The sequence below is a fragment of the Cnephaeus nilssonii genome, assembly GCF_951640355.1.
Source record: "Cnephaeus nilssonii genome assembly, chromosome: 19".
Classification (NCBI taxonomy): Eukaryota; Metazoa; Chordata; class Mammalia; order Chiroptera; family Vespertilionidae; genus Cnephaeus; species Cnephaeus nilssonii.
Window position 1 is genome coordinate 29702970 of NC_137090.1, and position 17158 is coordinate 29720127.

At 52.2% G+C, this 17158-nt stretch overlaps 1 protein-coding gene across 2 annotated transcripts in view; it reads right to left on the reverse strand.

The window, feature by feature from the left end:
• Positions 1 to 17158, reverse strand: part of ASIC2 (acid sensing ion channel subunit 2) — a gene marked incomplete at its 5' end in the record, with an annotated part of 840739 nt that overhangs the window by 209497 nt on the left and 614084 nt on the right. Inside the window, one exon of one of the 2 annotated variants that reach the window (XM_079799146.1) lies at positions 4688 to 6547. The exons of the other annotated variant lie outside the window; for it this stretch is intronic. Within the exon in view, the coding sequence (XP_079655272.1) occupies positions 4688 to 5401 (714 nt within the window). Of the gene's footprint in view, positions 1 to 4687; positions 6548 to 17158 lie in introns of those variants that run through there. 2 annotated transcript variants of the gene reach the window in all.

Here is a 17158-nt window from a genome sequence, read left to right on the forward strand (position 1 = left end):
CCCCACTTCGGTCATGACAAGATACAATAATTACACTGATAGTAATTAATAACTGCTACCATCAGATGCAAAGACTTTGTGTCCATCTCTTTCTTCAAATTATAACAATAGTTCTTGAATATCAAGCACCTACTGCTGTCCAGGCATGGGCCGGTCACTGCACACATGTTATCTTCCTCCCAGCTCTCTGAGGTTTGGAGAGTTAAGTGTCTACCCAGGGCTAGTAAGGGGCAGAGCTGCAGCCCTGAACCAGGTCTGCCTGACACTTTCCTCTGAACATGCCTCCTCCCAGAGAGGGGCACTGCTCCTCGTTCTCACAGTGGACACTGCTTGGCCTGTTGGCCCGTCCCCAGCTCAGGCCCCCTTCCAAGGCCCCAGTGCCCATATAGAATGGCCCCAAAGCTCTGCATCCTGCCCAATTATTGGGAAGACTGCACTCCTCTGCCCCCCAGAAAACCCGGAAGGGCCAGAGTGTGCAGAGGCCGAGGTCAGGGCTGATGCTGAGCCGGCATGGCCATGGGTGAACCTGTAGTTCCCCTGAACTCAGGCCCCTGTTCCCCATACTCAGCCCCATGTTTGGCACCATATGTGCCGCACCAGCACAGCCAGGTTCGGTGAGCCAGAGAGGGGGCGGTGAAAGATTAAGAAAAGACAGACAAGAGAAGAAAGCTGGGGCTGAGTGGGATGCTACACTTTCTGATGGAGAGACAATGCCCCGGCCTTCAAGCTCAGTCTTTATTTTATAGCCGAGATTCCAAGAGGCAAAGTAAGGGCGCGGTCAAGATGTTTACAACGTTCTCCTGGGTTTCGAATCTACTCAATCACATGCACCTGATCAAGCTTTGCTTACTTGCTGCACCTCCCACAGCCCATATCACTCAGCCACGTGGGACCACAGGTTCAGACCATAAGGTCAAGCTTACAACTATAGCCTTTGGCTATAATTGTGCTGGGACTTGCCCGTGGCTTTGCCACGAGAGGATTGTGCCCTCTCATTAGTCCCAGGCTTGAACCTGTCCAAACGCTGTAGCCGCTCTCCACACCCTTGCACAGCTACAACACACAGGAGCTGCACGGAAACTCATCCTGAGCGGGCCTGGTCAATAAAACTCAGCAGATGCCTCTCCAAGATACTCTTCTCTTCCTGCTGAGTTTATTTCCAGAATGGAGTGAGACCTTGGGGAGAGCTGGCACATTCCCCCAAAGGTGTCCCTGGGAGCTCATTCCTCACCTGTTGCACTAGTCCTCTTAGGGCTTGGGATGCACAGGTGTTTGGGGCGTTGCTTGGCATCTTGCTCCCCCTTTGTCCCATAAAGGAATAAATGCCCCCCAATTGTTTGGGCATTTACTAATTAGACATGCATCGACTGCTATTTCCCAGAGAAATTAAGCCACCAGCTTTGGAGCAGAAGACTCAGGATAACAGGAAGTCCTGGGGGTACCTGATGAAGATACTCATTCCCAGCCCAGACCTTTGCTGAGCACTTAGAATCAGACTCCATGCTAGCTGGGTCTGGAGGGGGAGACAGACACAGGCCAGCAGGTGTGATGACATACACACATGTGAGGACTGACACCTAAACTGTGCTGGAGGGTGAAAGGAGGAAGGCATCCTTTGTTTGGTGATGAGGGCAGAATGGAGGGGTGGTCAGGAAACATCCCCAGGGCTGGGTGTTGAAGTAGGTGTCCCCAGGTTAACAAAGCAGCAGGAATGGGGGGAGGAGGGGGGCAGAGCAAGGCAAAGAGTCTGGAGGAGCGGGTCCAGCTGTTGTAAGCTGTCTGCAGAGCTTGAGTATGTGTATGAGAGAGAGCACAGAAAGAGAGACGGCAGGGCCTAGGTGCAGGGCCCCAGGAATTGGGCCTCATCCTGAGGACAGGTGAGCCACTGACGGGTTTAAAAACAAGATGACATGCTCAGAGTGGAGCTTTAGAAAGACCACTCTGTTAATAGTGTGGGGGATGGATGCACATTGCAGAGTACCGAGCTGGAGGCCAAAGGTCAGATAGGGAGCCAGTGCCATTTAAAGCCAACCTTTTTATGGGGGCCCAGTACAGTATACACACCTACCTATCTATATCTACACACACACACACACACACACACACACAACTAATACGGTGTATCTACTATTGTTACCTCCACTAGATGGAGCAGACACTAGAGAACAGAGAGATCAAGTCACTTGTCCAAGGGCACACAGCAAGTGGTAGTCTCAGCATTTGAAACATCAGGGCAGCCTGAGCATTCATTCAGCTCTTACCCACTCCACTATAGTGCCACTCCACCAAAGATGACAAAGGCTTGAGACAGGGTGGCATGGTTAGACAAAAGTATTCCTCATGGGTCCACTCTGTATTTAGGGCTCCCCTGAAACAGCTGCTTCCAAAGATAGAGGGGTACAGCCTTTTATTCTGAGACCCTTGGGAAAAAATCTACAGCATGACGTGTTAAGGGGCAGAAAACTCCCAGGACCAGGCCACGATAGGAAGCCAGTAGAGGTCGCTTGAGTCCCCAGGAACACATACCTTTGGGGAATGGAGATAGTGCTTTGCTTGGTTGGGTGGGGCCTGCAGACTCTTCAAATGCAGGAAAGCAGAACACAGGGAGGGAAGAAAAGGGTCTGCCCCGTGGGAAGGACCCTGCTTTCTTCAACTCGCGGCCATACCTGCACCTGCTGGGGAGGCTGAGGTCGGGCAGCTCCTGCAGGTGCTGTGTGCTTTCCGCAGGGCTGAGTTAGGCCCGGGGAACATGTGGCCAAGGACATGACCGCCTAGATCCCGGGAGCAGCTCCAGTTTCAACGCTCCCAGCCATGCTCCTAGGAGGGATGGGATTTGGTGGGGGCTGGGGAGGGCAAAGAGTCCCACTTAGGGCCCTCTAATAGGAGACAAGCCCAGGGTCAGAGAGGAAGGTTACATGTGGCTTCTATATCATGGATTTGATGGTATGCAAAACTGGACTTTGAACTTGCTGGCTCTGAGCTCTGGACAGTGTTTAAGAGCCTCATCTTTAAATGGGAATAAAACTCATTGCGAACGCAGGGTTGTGGTGAATGTCAGCGGTGAATACTGGCTGTTAGCACGCAGCCCTGCACACCTTGTAAAACCACCACGAGGTGCAGAATTGTATATGGTGGGCCGCGTGGTGTAACTTGGAGCTGGAGCTGCTACTTGAATGTAACACTGAACTTCACTATAACTCTAGGGGCTGCTAGTTAGAGGTCAGACAAACAACAATAAACCAAAGGGCATCACTCCATAGCCTCATTCCTTCATCTCTGTGGGACTCAGAATTGTGTTTGAAGTTTGAAAGAAGTCACTTAGAAGCAAATATTCACGACATCTCCTGCTTCCTAAGGTACAGTAGTCACCAGGTAGGTATTCTTTACAGGCAAACTGAAAAAGCCCAGGAAACAATTAATTCAGGGTTGCTCTACAAACAGGCTGAAAGCCAGGCAAGGAGGGCACGACTGAAGCCAGGGTTCCCATTCTAGACAAGGACCAGTCTGATCAGCCAATCAGGGGCCTGGCCTGACTTGCCGACACCTGTTGGAATGGTGGTCTCTCTTTACCACCCCAGAAAAAGCTCTGTCAGAAACGATACTGTCAGAAAGGATGCATTAGGGCTGGTAAAATCACCATCGCAGCACTACAAATAAATACACACACCAACATTCCCTGCATTTGTGGGGAAGCAGAAACCCACCTAAGAGGCATTTGCACACAAATGGCTGGACAGGCTCGCTCCACGCTGGGGCTTGGCACCCAAACTCCTCCCAGGCCAGCAGCACAAGGCAGATACCTTCTGTGCAACAGCTGCATTATCCAGACCCACAGCGCGGGGGAACCAGCACAGCAAACGGCTCACAAACCCCGAGCACAGCTTCTCCCGGCCCCAGCTGTTCCCTCCATCCCTCTGCCCCGCTGCTTTCCCCACTGCAGGGCTTTGGCTCCTCCAGCCTTAGTCACACCTGGTGGGGGCAAGAGCCCGCCAGTGCCCACCAACTGCTCAACTCCTTTGAATGCTGAAGACACAAGCCATGTTTAAAAGTAGCGGCAGGGACTGCTGTCTCCCCCACCAAACTGGCTACAGCTTCCGTGTTAATATTCTGGGAGTTTTCTCCACAGTCCTCCTAGATTGACAGGGTCTTGGAACTCTGAAGCCATAGCTCTTCGATGGGTAAGCTAGGGCCTCGGCGCGCCCCTGCCCATTTTGGAAGAGCTTCCTGTTGGTTTTCCCCAAAGACAACAAGCCCCCACTTAAGACATGCTTCTCTTTCCTCTCATCCATGCCTTCGACCCAGTACAGTTGCCTGGAGTCCTGTGGATGGGGTAGCGGGAGTTGGGGGGGAGGGGGGCAGGAGGAGGGAGAGCAAGGTGAGGCCCTGGAGGAGGAGGCCTGGTATTCCCAAAAAGGGCGATAAAGGAGCAGAGTTGAGGACTTGGGGGTGCATAGTGGAAGGAGAGAAGCAGGTACAGAAGAGGAGGCGACTTCTCCTACAGTTGTGTTCAACTTCCCACAACCTGGAGGAGAAGGCACAGGGGACCCAAGAGTGGGTCACGGAATGATGTCACCGCCAGGGGCCTAGTATCCAGCACCCACCCCCCGACCCCCTGGAGTGGGGACCTTCTGACTCTAGAGAGTGGGGAAGCAGAGGGAGCGGTTCGCGCGGAGGGTTGGCAACTCACGGAGGAGAAGTTGTGCGGCCCGCAGAGCTCGCCCCGGTACTTGCAGGAGAGCAGCATGTCCTCCAGCTGGTGGCCTAGGCGGTCCATGAAGGCGGCGCTGATGCCCTCGAAGTGGCGCGGCGGCAGGAAGAGGCGGAAGTCGGCCAGCTTGCGGAACCACTGGCGGCGCGGCTCGTCGCCCCTCAGCAGCTCGCTTACCAGCGGGCGCGCCGTGCGGTTGGGCAGCAGCAGCCCCAGCCAGTGGCCGGCGTAGTAGAGGTCCCCCTTGGAGAGGCGCGGGAAGCGCAGCGGGTTGTTGTTGCACACGGTGACGGCGGGGAAGGGCAGCTGGCGGCTCCACTCGCGGTGCACCCGCGTGTGCGACGGGAAGCTGAGCCAGTAGAGCAGGCGGTTCGAGGACCAGGACAGCAGCAAGCCGAGGGACGTGCAGAAGGCCAGCACCCACAGCGCCCGCCGCTGGAAGGAGCCCCCCGCCGCCGCGCGCCCGGCGCACATGTGCCGCAGCCCGTGCAGTTTAGTGCGGCTCAGCGACGGCCGCCCCCTGCGGGCGACCCCTGGCCCCTGCAGCGCCCGCTCGCGCGCGCCGCCCCTGCCGCTCCCGGGCTGCCCGGCCGCCGCCACCGCCGCCGGCGCCGGCTCCTCGCGGGCCATGCGGAAGCGTCCCGGGCCGGTGAGCGCGGCCGGGGGCAGCCCGGCTCCACCGCTCCGGCTCATTCATTCAGTCCTCGGCTGGCGGCAGCGGCGGCCCCGGCCGGGCGGAGCCGCCATGGGAGTCCGCAGCAGCAGTGGGAGCAGCAGCAGCAGCAGCCGCCGCGCGCAGCCCGCGCTAGGGAAGCGTGCGCCCGAGAGGAGCTCCGCTGGCGCGGCATGCCCGCCCGGCGCCGCCGCTGCCGCCTCCGCGGGCGCCCGCCCGGGACTGAGCGCCGCCGCGGCCCGCCGCCCCTGGCGCTGGCCTCTCCCGAGTGCCTCCCTAGACTTCCTGGCCCCTGTCTTCCCGAAGGCAGCCCGACGCTGGTCACTACCTCTGCCTGGGCCCCCACAGGGCGCCGCCTCTCCAGTCCCCGGGTGCTGCGCCCGCCTCCCTGCGTCCTGTCTCTCGGGGGACCCTGAACTGAGTCCCCCCTGCTTCGCCTAACCCCAGCTTGGACGCTGGTCCCGGGAGAGCAGCCACTCGGCCACCATGCCCGATTTGGACATTCCGAAGGACCCCACCAGCCCGGTCCGTAGCCCAGCGGTGCTGGGACACGGGAGAGAAGTCGCCAGGGAATGAGCGCCCCCAGAGGCTCACGCGGCCCCTGGCTCGGCGGGTGGGGTGGGTGTGTACTGGGGCGAGTGGTCGCTGTTGGCTGCTGCCCTCGTTCCCTTCCCTCCAGGACCCTTCTCACTGCTCCTCCGGCTGCGCTCCACCGAGACTGGCTGAGGCTCCCGCAAGTCCCGCGCCCGAGCCCAGCGTTGCGTGTGCCCCCTCCCGCCTGGGGCTGGGGGCTCTCAGGGCGTCCTGCTAGAGCTGCCGGCTGCTGGGCCCCGTCGAAGAGGCTGGACGGAGGGACGCGTCGTTTCTTCAGCCTGCTCTCCGGGGTGCCTCGAGTCTCCGAACGCGGGTCTCACAGTCCGCTGCCTCTTCTTCTCCCTGCCCCGGCGGCACAGGTGCCAGGGACTGCGGAGCCCCGCTTACACCTCCCGGGGGTGACCCCAACTCCAACTCGCTTCTCCTCGAGCCCTTCTCCTCTCGAGACTCCAAGCCCGCGGTGGAGGCGGCGCCGGCTGCCCTCCTCTCCCGCCTGCCCGGCCCTCCTCGGGCCCCGGGCGAACTTGGGCAGCGGCCGCGCGCGACGCCGGCGCGGCTGGGCTTCGAGCACCTGCTCCTCCGCGCACTGGCCCCGCGGCTCCCGGCGGGCGGGGCGGCGGTGGCGGGCGCCGTGCGCTCCCGGAGACGCGGTGCTGACGCGCCCGGCTCCTCCTCGCTGCATTTTAATTCCTGGCCACTGTGGCCGCTGCACACCGAGCGGGAAGCCGCTTGCTGGAGTCGCGGGGCGGGGGACGCACTGTACAGATGTGCTGGGGTGTGCGGGCTGATGGGAGAGGCATGGAGTGGATACAGGCTGTTTAGGGGGGCCCTGTGCAGTTAAGTGTGAGAGCCCTTCTGACTGTGTGAGGTGGGCTGTGAGAGTGCGCCACTGGGTATGTGGACATTTGCACAAATACTTGAGTGGGTGTCGTGCCCTGAGTGTGGGTGGGATGTGCACGTGTCTGTGGGAACAGGCATTTCCGTGTAGCTCACACATGTGAGCTTGTTTGCACATCCTGTACTGTGGCCATTTGAGTAGTTGTGGTGTGTGTAGGATAGAATGATGGTGTATATGTTCTATGTGAGTGTGCATGTGTGCACTTAGTGGGTGGTAGGTACCAATGGATGTGTTGATGTGAGGTGCACAGTAGGTCTACCCCTACTTTCCAAATACTTGACTCACTGAGGCCTCACGGGGACAGGTAACACTTCTAGCCCCATAACTCCATGGGATAAAGGAGTTTTCCAGACATTTCCAGGAGAGTAGATTTTGATGGGGGTGGGGGGTGGTTGGCAGGTGGCAGTAGGGTGGGAGGGCACTCTGGCAGATCTGTGTTAAATGAGCAGCTGGTGTCTGAGAGGCACTGGGTGGGCTTTCCCTCCCTACCTACCTGGAGGGCATCCTGTCAGCATCTCAATTCCCTGCCTCTGGTCTCCGGAGAAGAGGACATCCGAGCTCTACACATCCCCACTCACCCACACATATACATACATAAACACAACACACATGCACATAACACACACACACATACACAACCCCTGGAGCCCCTTCTCATGCACCTGGGGCACAAGCTATGGAAGTTGGGCTTTGCTGAAATTCCGCTTTGGATTTGGTTATTTGAAGATGTCTGTTGCAGGCTTTGGGGGACAGGGCGTTCTGAATCTGCCAGTTTTATGGGACCCCTAACAATGGCTCAGACACCAGTGCTCTCAGCCCGGTCCCAGCAGTCCTGGGAGGTGCCTCAGCCACACGTATCCCAGCCAAGGTGGGGCAACCTTGTGAGCTCCACGCCGTTCCTGAGGAAAAGCAGGGCACACATGGGCCATCTTCCAGCATCCGAGCTCCGGGTGGCACCGTGCTCTGTCTGCTAGAAACCTTGAGGGCATTTTATGTTTCTGATTTGTTCAGCTAGCTTAGGCTTTTTCTTCCTTGGAAATTTCCTCATGGAAACGTACACATGCTGCTTGGTCTCCTGGGGGTCTTCTCTGCCAGGGGTGTTCCTGTTAATGCTCAGGTGGTCGCTTCCCCAGAGGGGAAGGGGTGCCCTGCACGGGCTCCAGGGGTCTTGGCCCGGAAATCCAGAGGCAGACTCAGCGATGAACGGTGACCCCAAGCTGTGACCAGTGGCTCTCTTTATGGCAAAGGTACACAGTGTGTTCCCTACCCAGCCCGGAATGCCCCCACCTCCTCCCTGACCAATACCTTGACCAACTCAGTGAAGTTCAACTCCTTCTTTAATTATTGCCTACTAGGTAACTGGATGGGTACTTCCCTCATAGCCCTTGTAGCACCTCATCATTGCTCGTGTCCAGGTCTTTCTTCCGGATGTGAGTCCTTTGAGGACAGGGACTACCTCTCATTCACATTTATGTTCCTACCTCTTAGCACAGCACCCTGGCACAGTGACAAAGAGGGGGAAGGAACTAAGGTTGCTTGAATATTTCTATATGCCAGGCACTGAACTGGACACATAAACATATTGTATTTAATCTCTACTCCAACCCTGCAGGGGAGATTTTGTTTGTTTTACAGTTGTTAAACCAAGGGGCTTGGAGGGCAGGAATTAAACTCAGCTCCAACTCATTGCAAAGTCCAAGATTTTCCCCCTCCATCATGCTTCTCTCTAAAGTATTGATAGCCCTGGTCCGGTGGTCAGTTGGTTGGAGCATTGTCCTGTACACCCAAAGCTTGCAGGTTTGATTCCTGGTCAGGGCACATACTTGGGTTTCAGGTTTGCTCCTGGTCAGGGCACATACAGGAGTCAACTGATGGATGTTTCTTTTGCACATCGATGTTTTTCTCTCCCCTGCCCTCCTTCCTCTCTCTCTGAAACCAGTAAAAACATATCCTGGGGGGAGGATTAAAAAAGTATTGTGGTAGATAACAACAATAATAACAACGATATAATAAGAAATGTAGTACTTCCTCAGCACTAGGTCCTGTTCTAAGTGGCTTACACGAAATATAAGTGTCATCACCGTTGTAAATGTTCAATCCTCAAAATAATCCTATGGGTAGATAATTATTTTCTCTACTTCAGAGAGGAGGAATCCCTACCAGAGAGAGGTTGAGCCACTCTTCCTAAGCCCCACAGCTCCTAAGCAGGAAAGCAGCCTTGGACCCCAGGCAGTCTGGCCCCATCCCCTGTGCTCTCAAACCCTACCCCACACTATCTCTGCTCTCGCAGCCGCACGGACAGGACAGCTCGTGTGAATTAGCTTTCCCAGCCTGGCAGACACTTGGCTGGAAAGACAAATTCACAGGGCAGTGCGTGAGCTGACCCACATAACCTGTCCACCAAGAAATTAGACTTTAGCATCGTGATTTCCCAATAATAAGCTTTTAAGAACATTTCCCTTTTCTTGTTTATCTCCAAAACATCTGTTGCTCCACACCTGGCATCCTGTGCGGTGCTTGTGTGCAGCGGCAGAAGGGCCAGTGGCCAGCCAGTCCACATTCTGCCGTGTGACCACCACCATTAATAATAAGCTCTTTCTCCCATGAAATGAGTTTCTTGGGAGAAAGAGGTCCATTGAAGTCAATGCGATTTTTTAAATAATGTTTTTATAATCTCATTTTAGGAGCTGACACTTTTGTTGGGTTGATCAGGCTTCACTGGAGCCCCCTCCCCCCAAGTTCCTATTGCCCCCAAGCCCTACTACTCAGGTCTGGCACTGGAAAGTGTCCGAGGTACCACCTGACCCTGCTCCCCACCTGCTGTAGGGAAACCCCTCTCCACACCCTCTCAGGGACAGTCCACCATCCTATTCCTGAACACCTGGCAGTGCTTAAAGCTTCATCCTTTCATCAAATGGAATCTGTCTCCTTGTGATTTTCTCTAATTTATCCATCAGGAGCCGCAAAAAATGAGGATGATCTTTCTTTCGCATGAGAACCCTTCGAAATACTTTATGGAATCAGAGCACATCACCGCTAAAAGGGGCTCTCGCGGTCTACCTAATTAAGGCGGTCTTTTGTTCTCTAGGCGAAATGTCACCAGTGCCTTCAACTGTTTCTCCTGTGTGTTCTGCTCTTGGGATGGGATCTTCGATGTCAACATCCTTAAAAAGGGACCCTCCAGCCCTGTGAAGGGTAAGCCCACCAAGCCTGTTACGCTGGACCTGGTCCTTGCAGCCCCCGATCTTACTGCTGATGGTCACGGGTTCTTATTTGTCCTCTTACTGCTGGGGTTTAATGGAGGTGGTGGGTGAGGAGAGGGGACATTAATGATGGGTTCTTGGTGTCCCTGCTTAGAATGCATAGTGCACTTTTTTTTTTAATCCTCACCTGAGGACACCCCCCCGCCCCCCCCCCCCCCCCCCACACACACACACTGATTCGAGAGAGAGTGGAAGGAAGCGGGGGCGGGGGAGAGAAACATTGATATAAGAGAGACACATTGATTGGCTGCCTCTCACATGCACCCCAACCAGGATGAGGATGAACCATCAACCGAGGTACATGCTCTTGACTGGGAATTGAACCCAAGACCCTTTGGTCTGCAGGAAGACGCTCTAACCACTGAGAAAACCGGCCAGGGCATAGTGCACTTTGTTTTAGGACTTTGCTGCTCATAGTGATGAGTCAACGCTACTTTTAACATTCAAGTTCATTGATATGATGGGATAGGTGGTCTTCTATGGGTCTGCCTGTGAATCTCATGATCTCTCTTTTTCTCCTTTCTCTTTCTTTTCCTGTCTCTGTGCTGCCCAAGGCTCTCTCTCACTCTATCTCCCTCTCTCTTCTTTCCCTTCCCATTCTTTCTCCTCTCCCCAACCTCTGCCTGAAGCCTAGGGGTCCTCTCTGACACCTCCTTCGCCTGTACTACCAGTGGCCTCTGGGGTCACAGAAGTGGCTGCTTGTCACAGGCCCTGAGCACATGTCTCATCGTCATGGTGGGGTGCCTGTATTGGTGAAGGACAGCAAGGAGGACCTCTCCACTGTGGGTTTAGCTCATCACACGCTCATTTTTCCCACCCTCCCACGGTGGGGTTGGCACTGGAGACACTGTTCCATCCTACCTTTTCACAAGCTTCAGCATCTCCACTGCTTTTCCTCTCACTTCAAGTCTATTACACTTGGCCTCTCCTAGGTTTTCTCTTCTAGGCTCACTCTTAGACTCGTCAGCTATCTTTTTGCCCTTTTAGTCATCCCCATCTTCCACCAGCACTAAATTCCAGGGGTAAGAGGGCAAAGAGGAGCCCCCGAGCACCATATAAAAGATTAAAGGCTGCAAGGACCAGGTCTGGGATAGAGAGCTGGTGGGCTTGCGCTCCCCAGAGCTGGAGGGAGCTCTGCTGAAGCACTGTGCTCGCTCCCTGTTGAGTGCAAATCCTGAGAGGTGGGAGCTGGATGTAAGAGCTAATTTTACTCTCAGGGGAGGAAGTTGAGGTCCAGGGAATTTGCTCTAAATTCACACAGATGGATACTGAGTGACAGAACTAGAATCCAGGTTCCAACTTCTGGTTCATTCTCTGATCACCCAATGAAATAACTTTTTAAAAATCCGTTTTGCAATCAGTAATGTATTTACATGGTCCAAAAAGGGCACAAGGGGGAAACATTTAGTAAATTTTACTGCATCTTTCCTCCCTACAGGCAACAAATGCTATCAATTTGTTGTATAATCTAATAGTGATGCTTTATGAATATATATATGTGTGCATAGTCACCATATGTCCCTTTTTTAATACAAATGGCTGCGTTCCGTGAATACCATTTACTAGTGCAATTGTAGTCCATATTCTTCACACCTTTCCCCTTGTATTTTCAGTTATTTTATGCTTGCCTTCCTCTGGCACCTCATTCTAACTTCTGTTATTTTTCTCAACTTCTCATTTCACATTGTCCTGCTCTCCCATCCAAAAAGGACAGTGGGTACTATGACAAGCTGGTACACAAGAGCTTGGCATTTTATTATCAGATTTTTTGTTAACTCTTTGGTAGATAAGCTGATGGATGGAAGCTCTCATGTGGAGAATCTCAAAGAGCAGGTAATGTGAAGATATGTCCTCTCTGCCTCTGAAAACTATGACACGATGCATTTGCATAGGTTTTCATTTTCTGGTCATATTTTCCTTAGGCTAATTATAACACACGCATGCAGTTGAGTGCTCTGAGCACACAGCTCTTATTGGTTTGGGAAGGTGGTCCAAACATGCATTGATTGGCAGAGAAAGCCAGTCTGGGATTCAGCAGTTTCTGTAATTAATATAGATAGAGTGTAACACATACCAGAGAGAGAACCAGAAGGTATCAATGCCAAAAGTGATCTGAGTGAGCATGTAATTGAACTTAGAAAATTGATGCACAGAGTTTAGTGACTTGCATCTGGTCACTGGGAAGTGGATGTGATGATGGTACTGATGGTGATGGTGATGATGGTAATGATGATGGTGATGATAATGATATTTGATAACTGACATTGATTGAGCACTAACTATGTATCAGGCACTGTGCTCAATTAGTATGCATTAACTCATTTAATCCTCACAACAACCCTATGAGATATGCACTGCCATTATAGCTCTTCTACACAGAAAGAAACTGAGGCAGAGATTTACAAGAGTAATTATAGTCCATATGCATTACTGAGCAACACCAGCACATTCCATCCATCAGCATACAAATATCTGGTCCAATAGCTGGATTCAAACCCAAGTATTTTGGCTCTAGAGTATAGGGTCTTAAGTTGGTTGTCATTAGCTGAAAGTAATGACTGTAGCGGATATTTATGGAGCGTCTAGATTATGTCAGGCACTGTCCTTGGCACTGGAAATGCAACGTCTACTCAGATGGGTCCCTGCCTAAGCTTACAGTCCAGTGGGGGACCTGGCTAAAAAGAGAGACACATGTAATGCATGATAAATGTTATGCCAAATTTTCACAGCATGTTGAGAGGGGCCAAAGGAGCACACTCCCCTCCAACAGCCTGACAGCTGTGGCCATCCATGTGCTCTGTTTTCCTCAGGTCTCCACACACTTACATTTTCACCCCAGATCATGGAGACCTATGTGGCCTCTCCCACGAGGACCAACCTTTGAGCCATGATCTGAGACCAAAGCAATGCCAGCACAGCCCCACGTCAGGATGCCTTGATCCTCGTTGTCCCGGACATCTACATCCATGTCCTCTTCCTGATGTGGGGTATTGTGTCCCCAGTGCTGTCTTGTTGACCTGTGACATATACTTTCTATGTTCAGGCCATCTCCATAATCTGTTCCCCTCCCACAGCGCAGCCTTGCTTATCACTGACTTATTCGGGGTCTACGCTTGAATAACTGGGTCTTGGTTGTAACGTGGGCTATGAAGTTAGCAGAGAAATGGAGCTTTGCACGCTTTTCTACCCCATTTCCTCTCCCATCCACATAACAAAACTCCCATTAAAATAGTTAAGCACATCACCTTCTCCAGCACTGACCGTCCACTCAGATGACGAAAAGCCATCCGGTGAAAATAGGATTTCATGAAATGTACAACTCTAGGTACAATTAAGGATTTTATTCACAATCCCTTGACTGTCCCCTCAACTGTTTTCAGCCATGACTTCATCTTGCCCTGGCTCTCCCCTCTGCGCTGGGGAGCATTAACTAACCAGCCCGGAATCTGTCCGGCAGACAGGCCCTCTGCAGTGACACGGAGATTTAAGGCCGGTTGATTGGTCTGATGCCTCCATCCGGGCTGCTTTCCTCTTAGCCGCAGCTTTCCTGTCTCAGTCACTGGAGGTTTGTTTACTCTCTTTTCCTTATAAACGACCCGGCCGTACCACTGCCACGGATCTCCCTGCTCCCAGTTTATCTTGCCTGTCCACCCACAGAGGGAGCAGAAAGGGAGGGATTTAGTACATTCTTTTCCAGTGGTGATGATCCCAACAGAAGACAGGGAGAGAAGGGCAGGGCAGGGGAGGTAGAAGGGAAGGGAAGGGAAGGGAAGGGATGAGAAGGGAAGGTAGAGGAGGAGAGGGAAGCACAATAACAGAGTCCCAACTAGGTACCTACCATGTTCTGTTACGTGCACCAGTAATGACTCTTCATGACAACCCTCCAGGTGGGTAATATTGTCCCCGTTTTACTGATGGGACCAAGAAACTTTATCTTTCTAATTTTATGATCTCTTCTGTGGGTTTAAGCACAGCTTAAACCATAATAACAGCCATGATCACAGAATGCAATCATTCACTGAGCTAGATGTCAGGCACCGAGTTACGCCTCAATTGTCCAAATGAAGGAAACGAGGCTCAGAGAGGTGAAGTTACTTGCCTAGGGTCACACAGGGTATGCCACAGTATCAAGAGCCAGGATTCTGACCCAGGTCTGACTCCAACGATAGACAAGAAATTGGGAGTTCAGCAAAAGACAAAGTGGGTGGCAGCATAATTCGGAGTTTTGCAAAAACCCTTGGGGAGATGAAGGAAGTGAAAACAGAAGCGAGTCTCTCGGTATCCGCTGTGCATCTGGAGCTCTGCTCTTCCAGCTCCAGTGTGATGCCATCATGGCAGAGCTAAAAATATACACGTGCAGGGGTGGGGAAGAGGTTCGGGTACAGTGCCAGGCTGGGCTAAGTAAGCTCGAGAGGACCACACAACATATTTCCTCTCTCAACATCCAAGTCACCTACCACTGAGTGCCATCACATGGCCACAGAGTGGGAATCTACCGTTACAAACCACAGGTTTTCAGCCTATCCTTCCCTGTCTTCTTTCCTCCCTCCCTCCCTCCATTTTCCTTCCCTCCTCCCTCCTTCCCTCCCTCCCTTCCTCCCTCTCTCCCCCCTCCCTTCCTCCCTTCCTCCCTCCTTCCCTTCCTTCCTTCCTTCCTTCCTTCCTTCCTTCCTTCCTTCCTTCCTTCCTTCCTTCCTTCCTTCCTTCCTTCCTCCTTCCTAATTGATGCTTCTTTAGCCCAACAGTGCTTACGTTGACTCATCTAATATTCCTCAGCAGCCTGCAGCACTAACATACAACATTAGATTTGAAAAAGAGTTTTCTGAAAGTGTTTGGAGTTATAAAGGCAAGTTCATAAGCTTAATATGTAGTAACTAGAGTCCCAGTGCAAAAATTTCGTGCCCTTGGGAGGGGGTCGCTCAGCCTGGCCTGTGCCCTCTCACAATCTGGGAGACCTCGGGCATCCTCAGCACTGCCGCTGCGCTCTCCAGCTGTTTTCCCAGCTTCTGACTGAGCTGTGCTCCCCCTGTGGGGGCACACTGACCACCAGGGGGCAGCTCCTGCATTGAGAGTCTGCCCCCCTAGTGGTCAGTGCGCATCATAACAACTGGTCGTTCTGCCTTTTGGTCGATTTGCATATTAGCCTTTTATTATATAGGATAAGAGCATGGAACACTTCATAGCCTTTGACCTTGTAATCCCATGCCATTGTAGGTTCCCCAAGGAAAAAATCCAAAAGCAAAGAAAAAGTACAAAGGTATCCAATGGTGAAGCTTTTTGTGATAGAGGTGGAAAAAGAGAGAGAAACAAACAAAACACATTAAATACAGTTCACATGTCCAACACTAGGGGAATGGCCAAGCAAATGATGGTGATACTGTGTCATTGGGAAATTAGATCATTTTAAACGAAGAACAGGGCAAGGATGCCAGTGTGTTGACTCATATATAAAATAACAGTGAGTGATCTGAGTCCCAGGCACACGAGCCTGACCTCTCTCTTTGTATATGAGTGAAGATGGCCAGAGGGGAATTAGGAGCGACAGGGTTTACTGACAAGTCGTTAAGCCACGCTTGGAAAGCGGGTACATTGGAAGCAGAAGGTATTCTGTCTCTATGAAGTGGTATCACTGGCTTATGGGCCACTGCAGCCCTGAACCTCTTGGCCAACCTCACCATCCTCCCCCCACCCCGGATGCTGCCCACCAACCAATGAACGTGAGCCGCAGATGTTGCCTGATGTGGCTGTCTGCAATCACCCTGAACCATGCCCACTCTGAACCATGTTCCTCTTGGCTTCTGACTCCTGGACTCCCCCCGCCCCCGCCCCCCCGCACCCACCCTGCATTATCAGGCCTCCCACCTTCATCTCAATCCCTCAGCAATGACTCACGAGATAGATGCTCTGTGACCAAATAGTGAACCATAATGAAAACTGACTCAGAGGCTAAACTGTTCCCAATAAGGGGAAATTGTTATTTGCCTCTGAGGTGCTGTTTTCCTTGTGTCCTTTCTGCTTGTTGCCTCTCTATTATCTGTCCCCAAGTCTCTGCCTGGAAACCTTACTCTGACTTGTAATTCAATTCTTGACTGGGAGACTTGGTTTGGTGCACTTGACCCTGGTCGGACCTCAACAGCATGAAGGACCTGAGCACTCTCCCCAGCTACAGCCATGCTTCCATCTCAAACTACAGCTGGAATTCCCCTTGGTCGTGGCACCCGTAATACTTTCTTTCCAGCTTAGAGGTGGTGCAAGGAGATAAGGAAAAATACCATTTGAGCAGTCACAATGCATGTCACAAAATCCATAACAATAATAATAATAATAGCAATAATTAATTGAGGATAGTCATGTGGCAGGCATGCTGGAAACTTTGCATGCATTAACCCATTTAATCCCCACAGTAAACCTAATGGAATAGATGTTATTCTTTCTATTTGTGCCAAGGAGGAATCTGAGGCTGAGAGATAGCAAGTAGATTATTTAAGGTCAAATTCAGGTTTTGCTGATGTCAAGTCCTCTCTGTCCCGGCCCCTCCCCATTATTTGATCCCAGACACTGAAGATACCATTGCATAGTTAAGCATGAGTGAGCCCTTGCCTTTCACAGAGCCTGCCTACTCCTACTCTGTGTACAATCCTGATAAGACGCTGGGCTATTTGTTTTTCAGGCTCTGAGCAGAATAGAAATGATGCATGTTATGAAAAGAAACAAGCAGGCTTAAGATGCAAGAGTAGTGATAGGCAGAAAGGATAGCCAGAGCCCGACAGCAAAGGAGAAGACAAAATCCACTGTAAAAACAGATAAAGGGACTAAAAAAAAATGATGCGGTTTCATGTTGGGAAAACTCCACACATTAAAAAAAAAAAAAAAGTCCTGAAGTCTTTTAGCTCAAAATTATAGTTGGAACTTCCAATGATGGCCTTGAGTCACCACGATTACATTTTGTTCTGTATCATTTGCATAAGAATATAGGAAAGGATGGGATATATTTCAGAAGGTGTTTTAGCCAAATGGTTCCA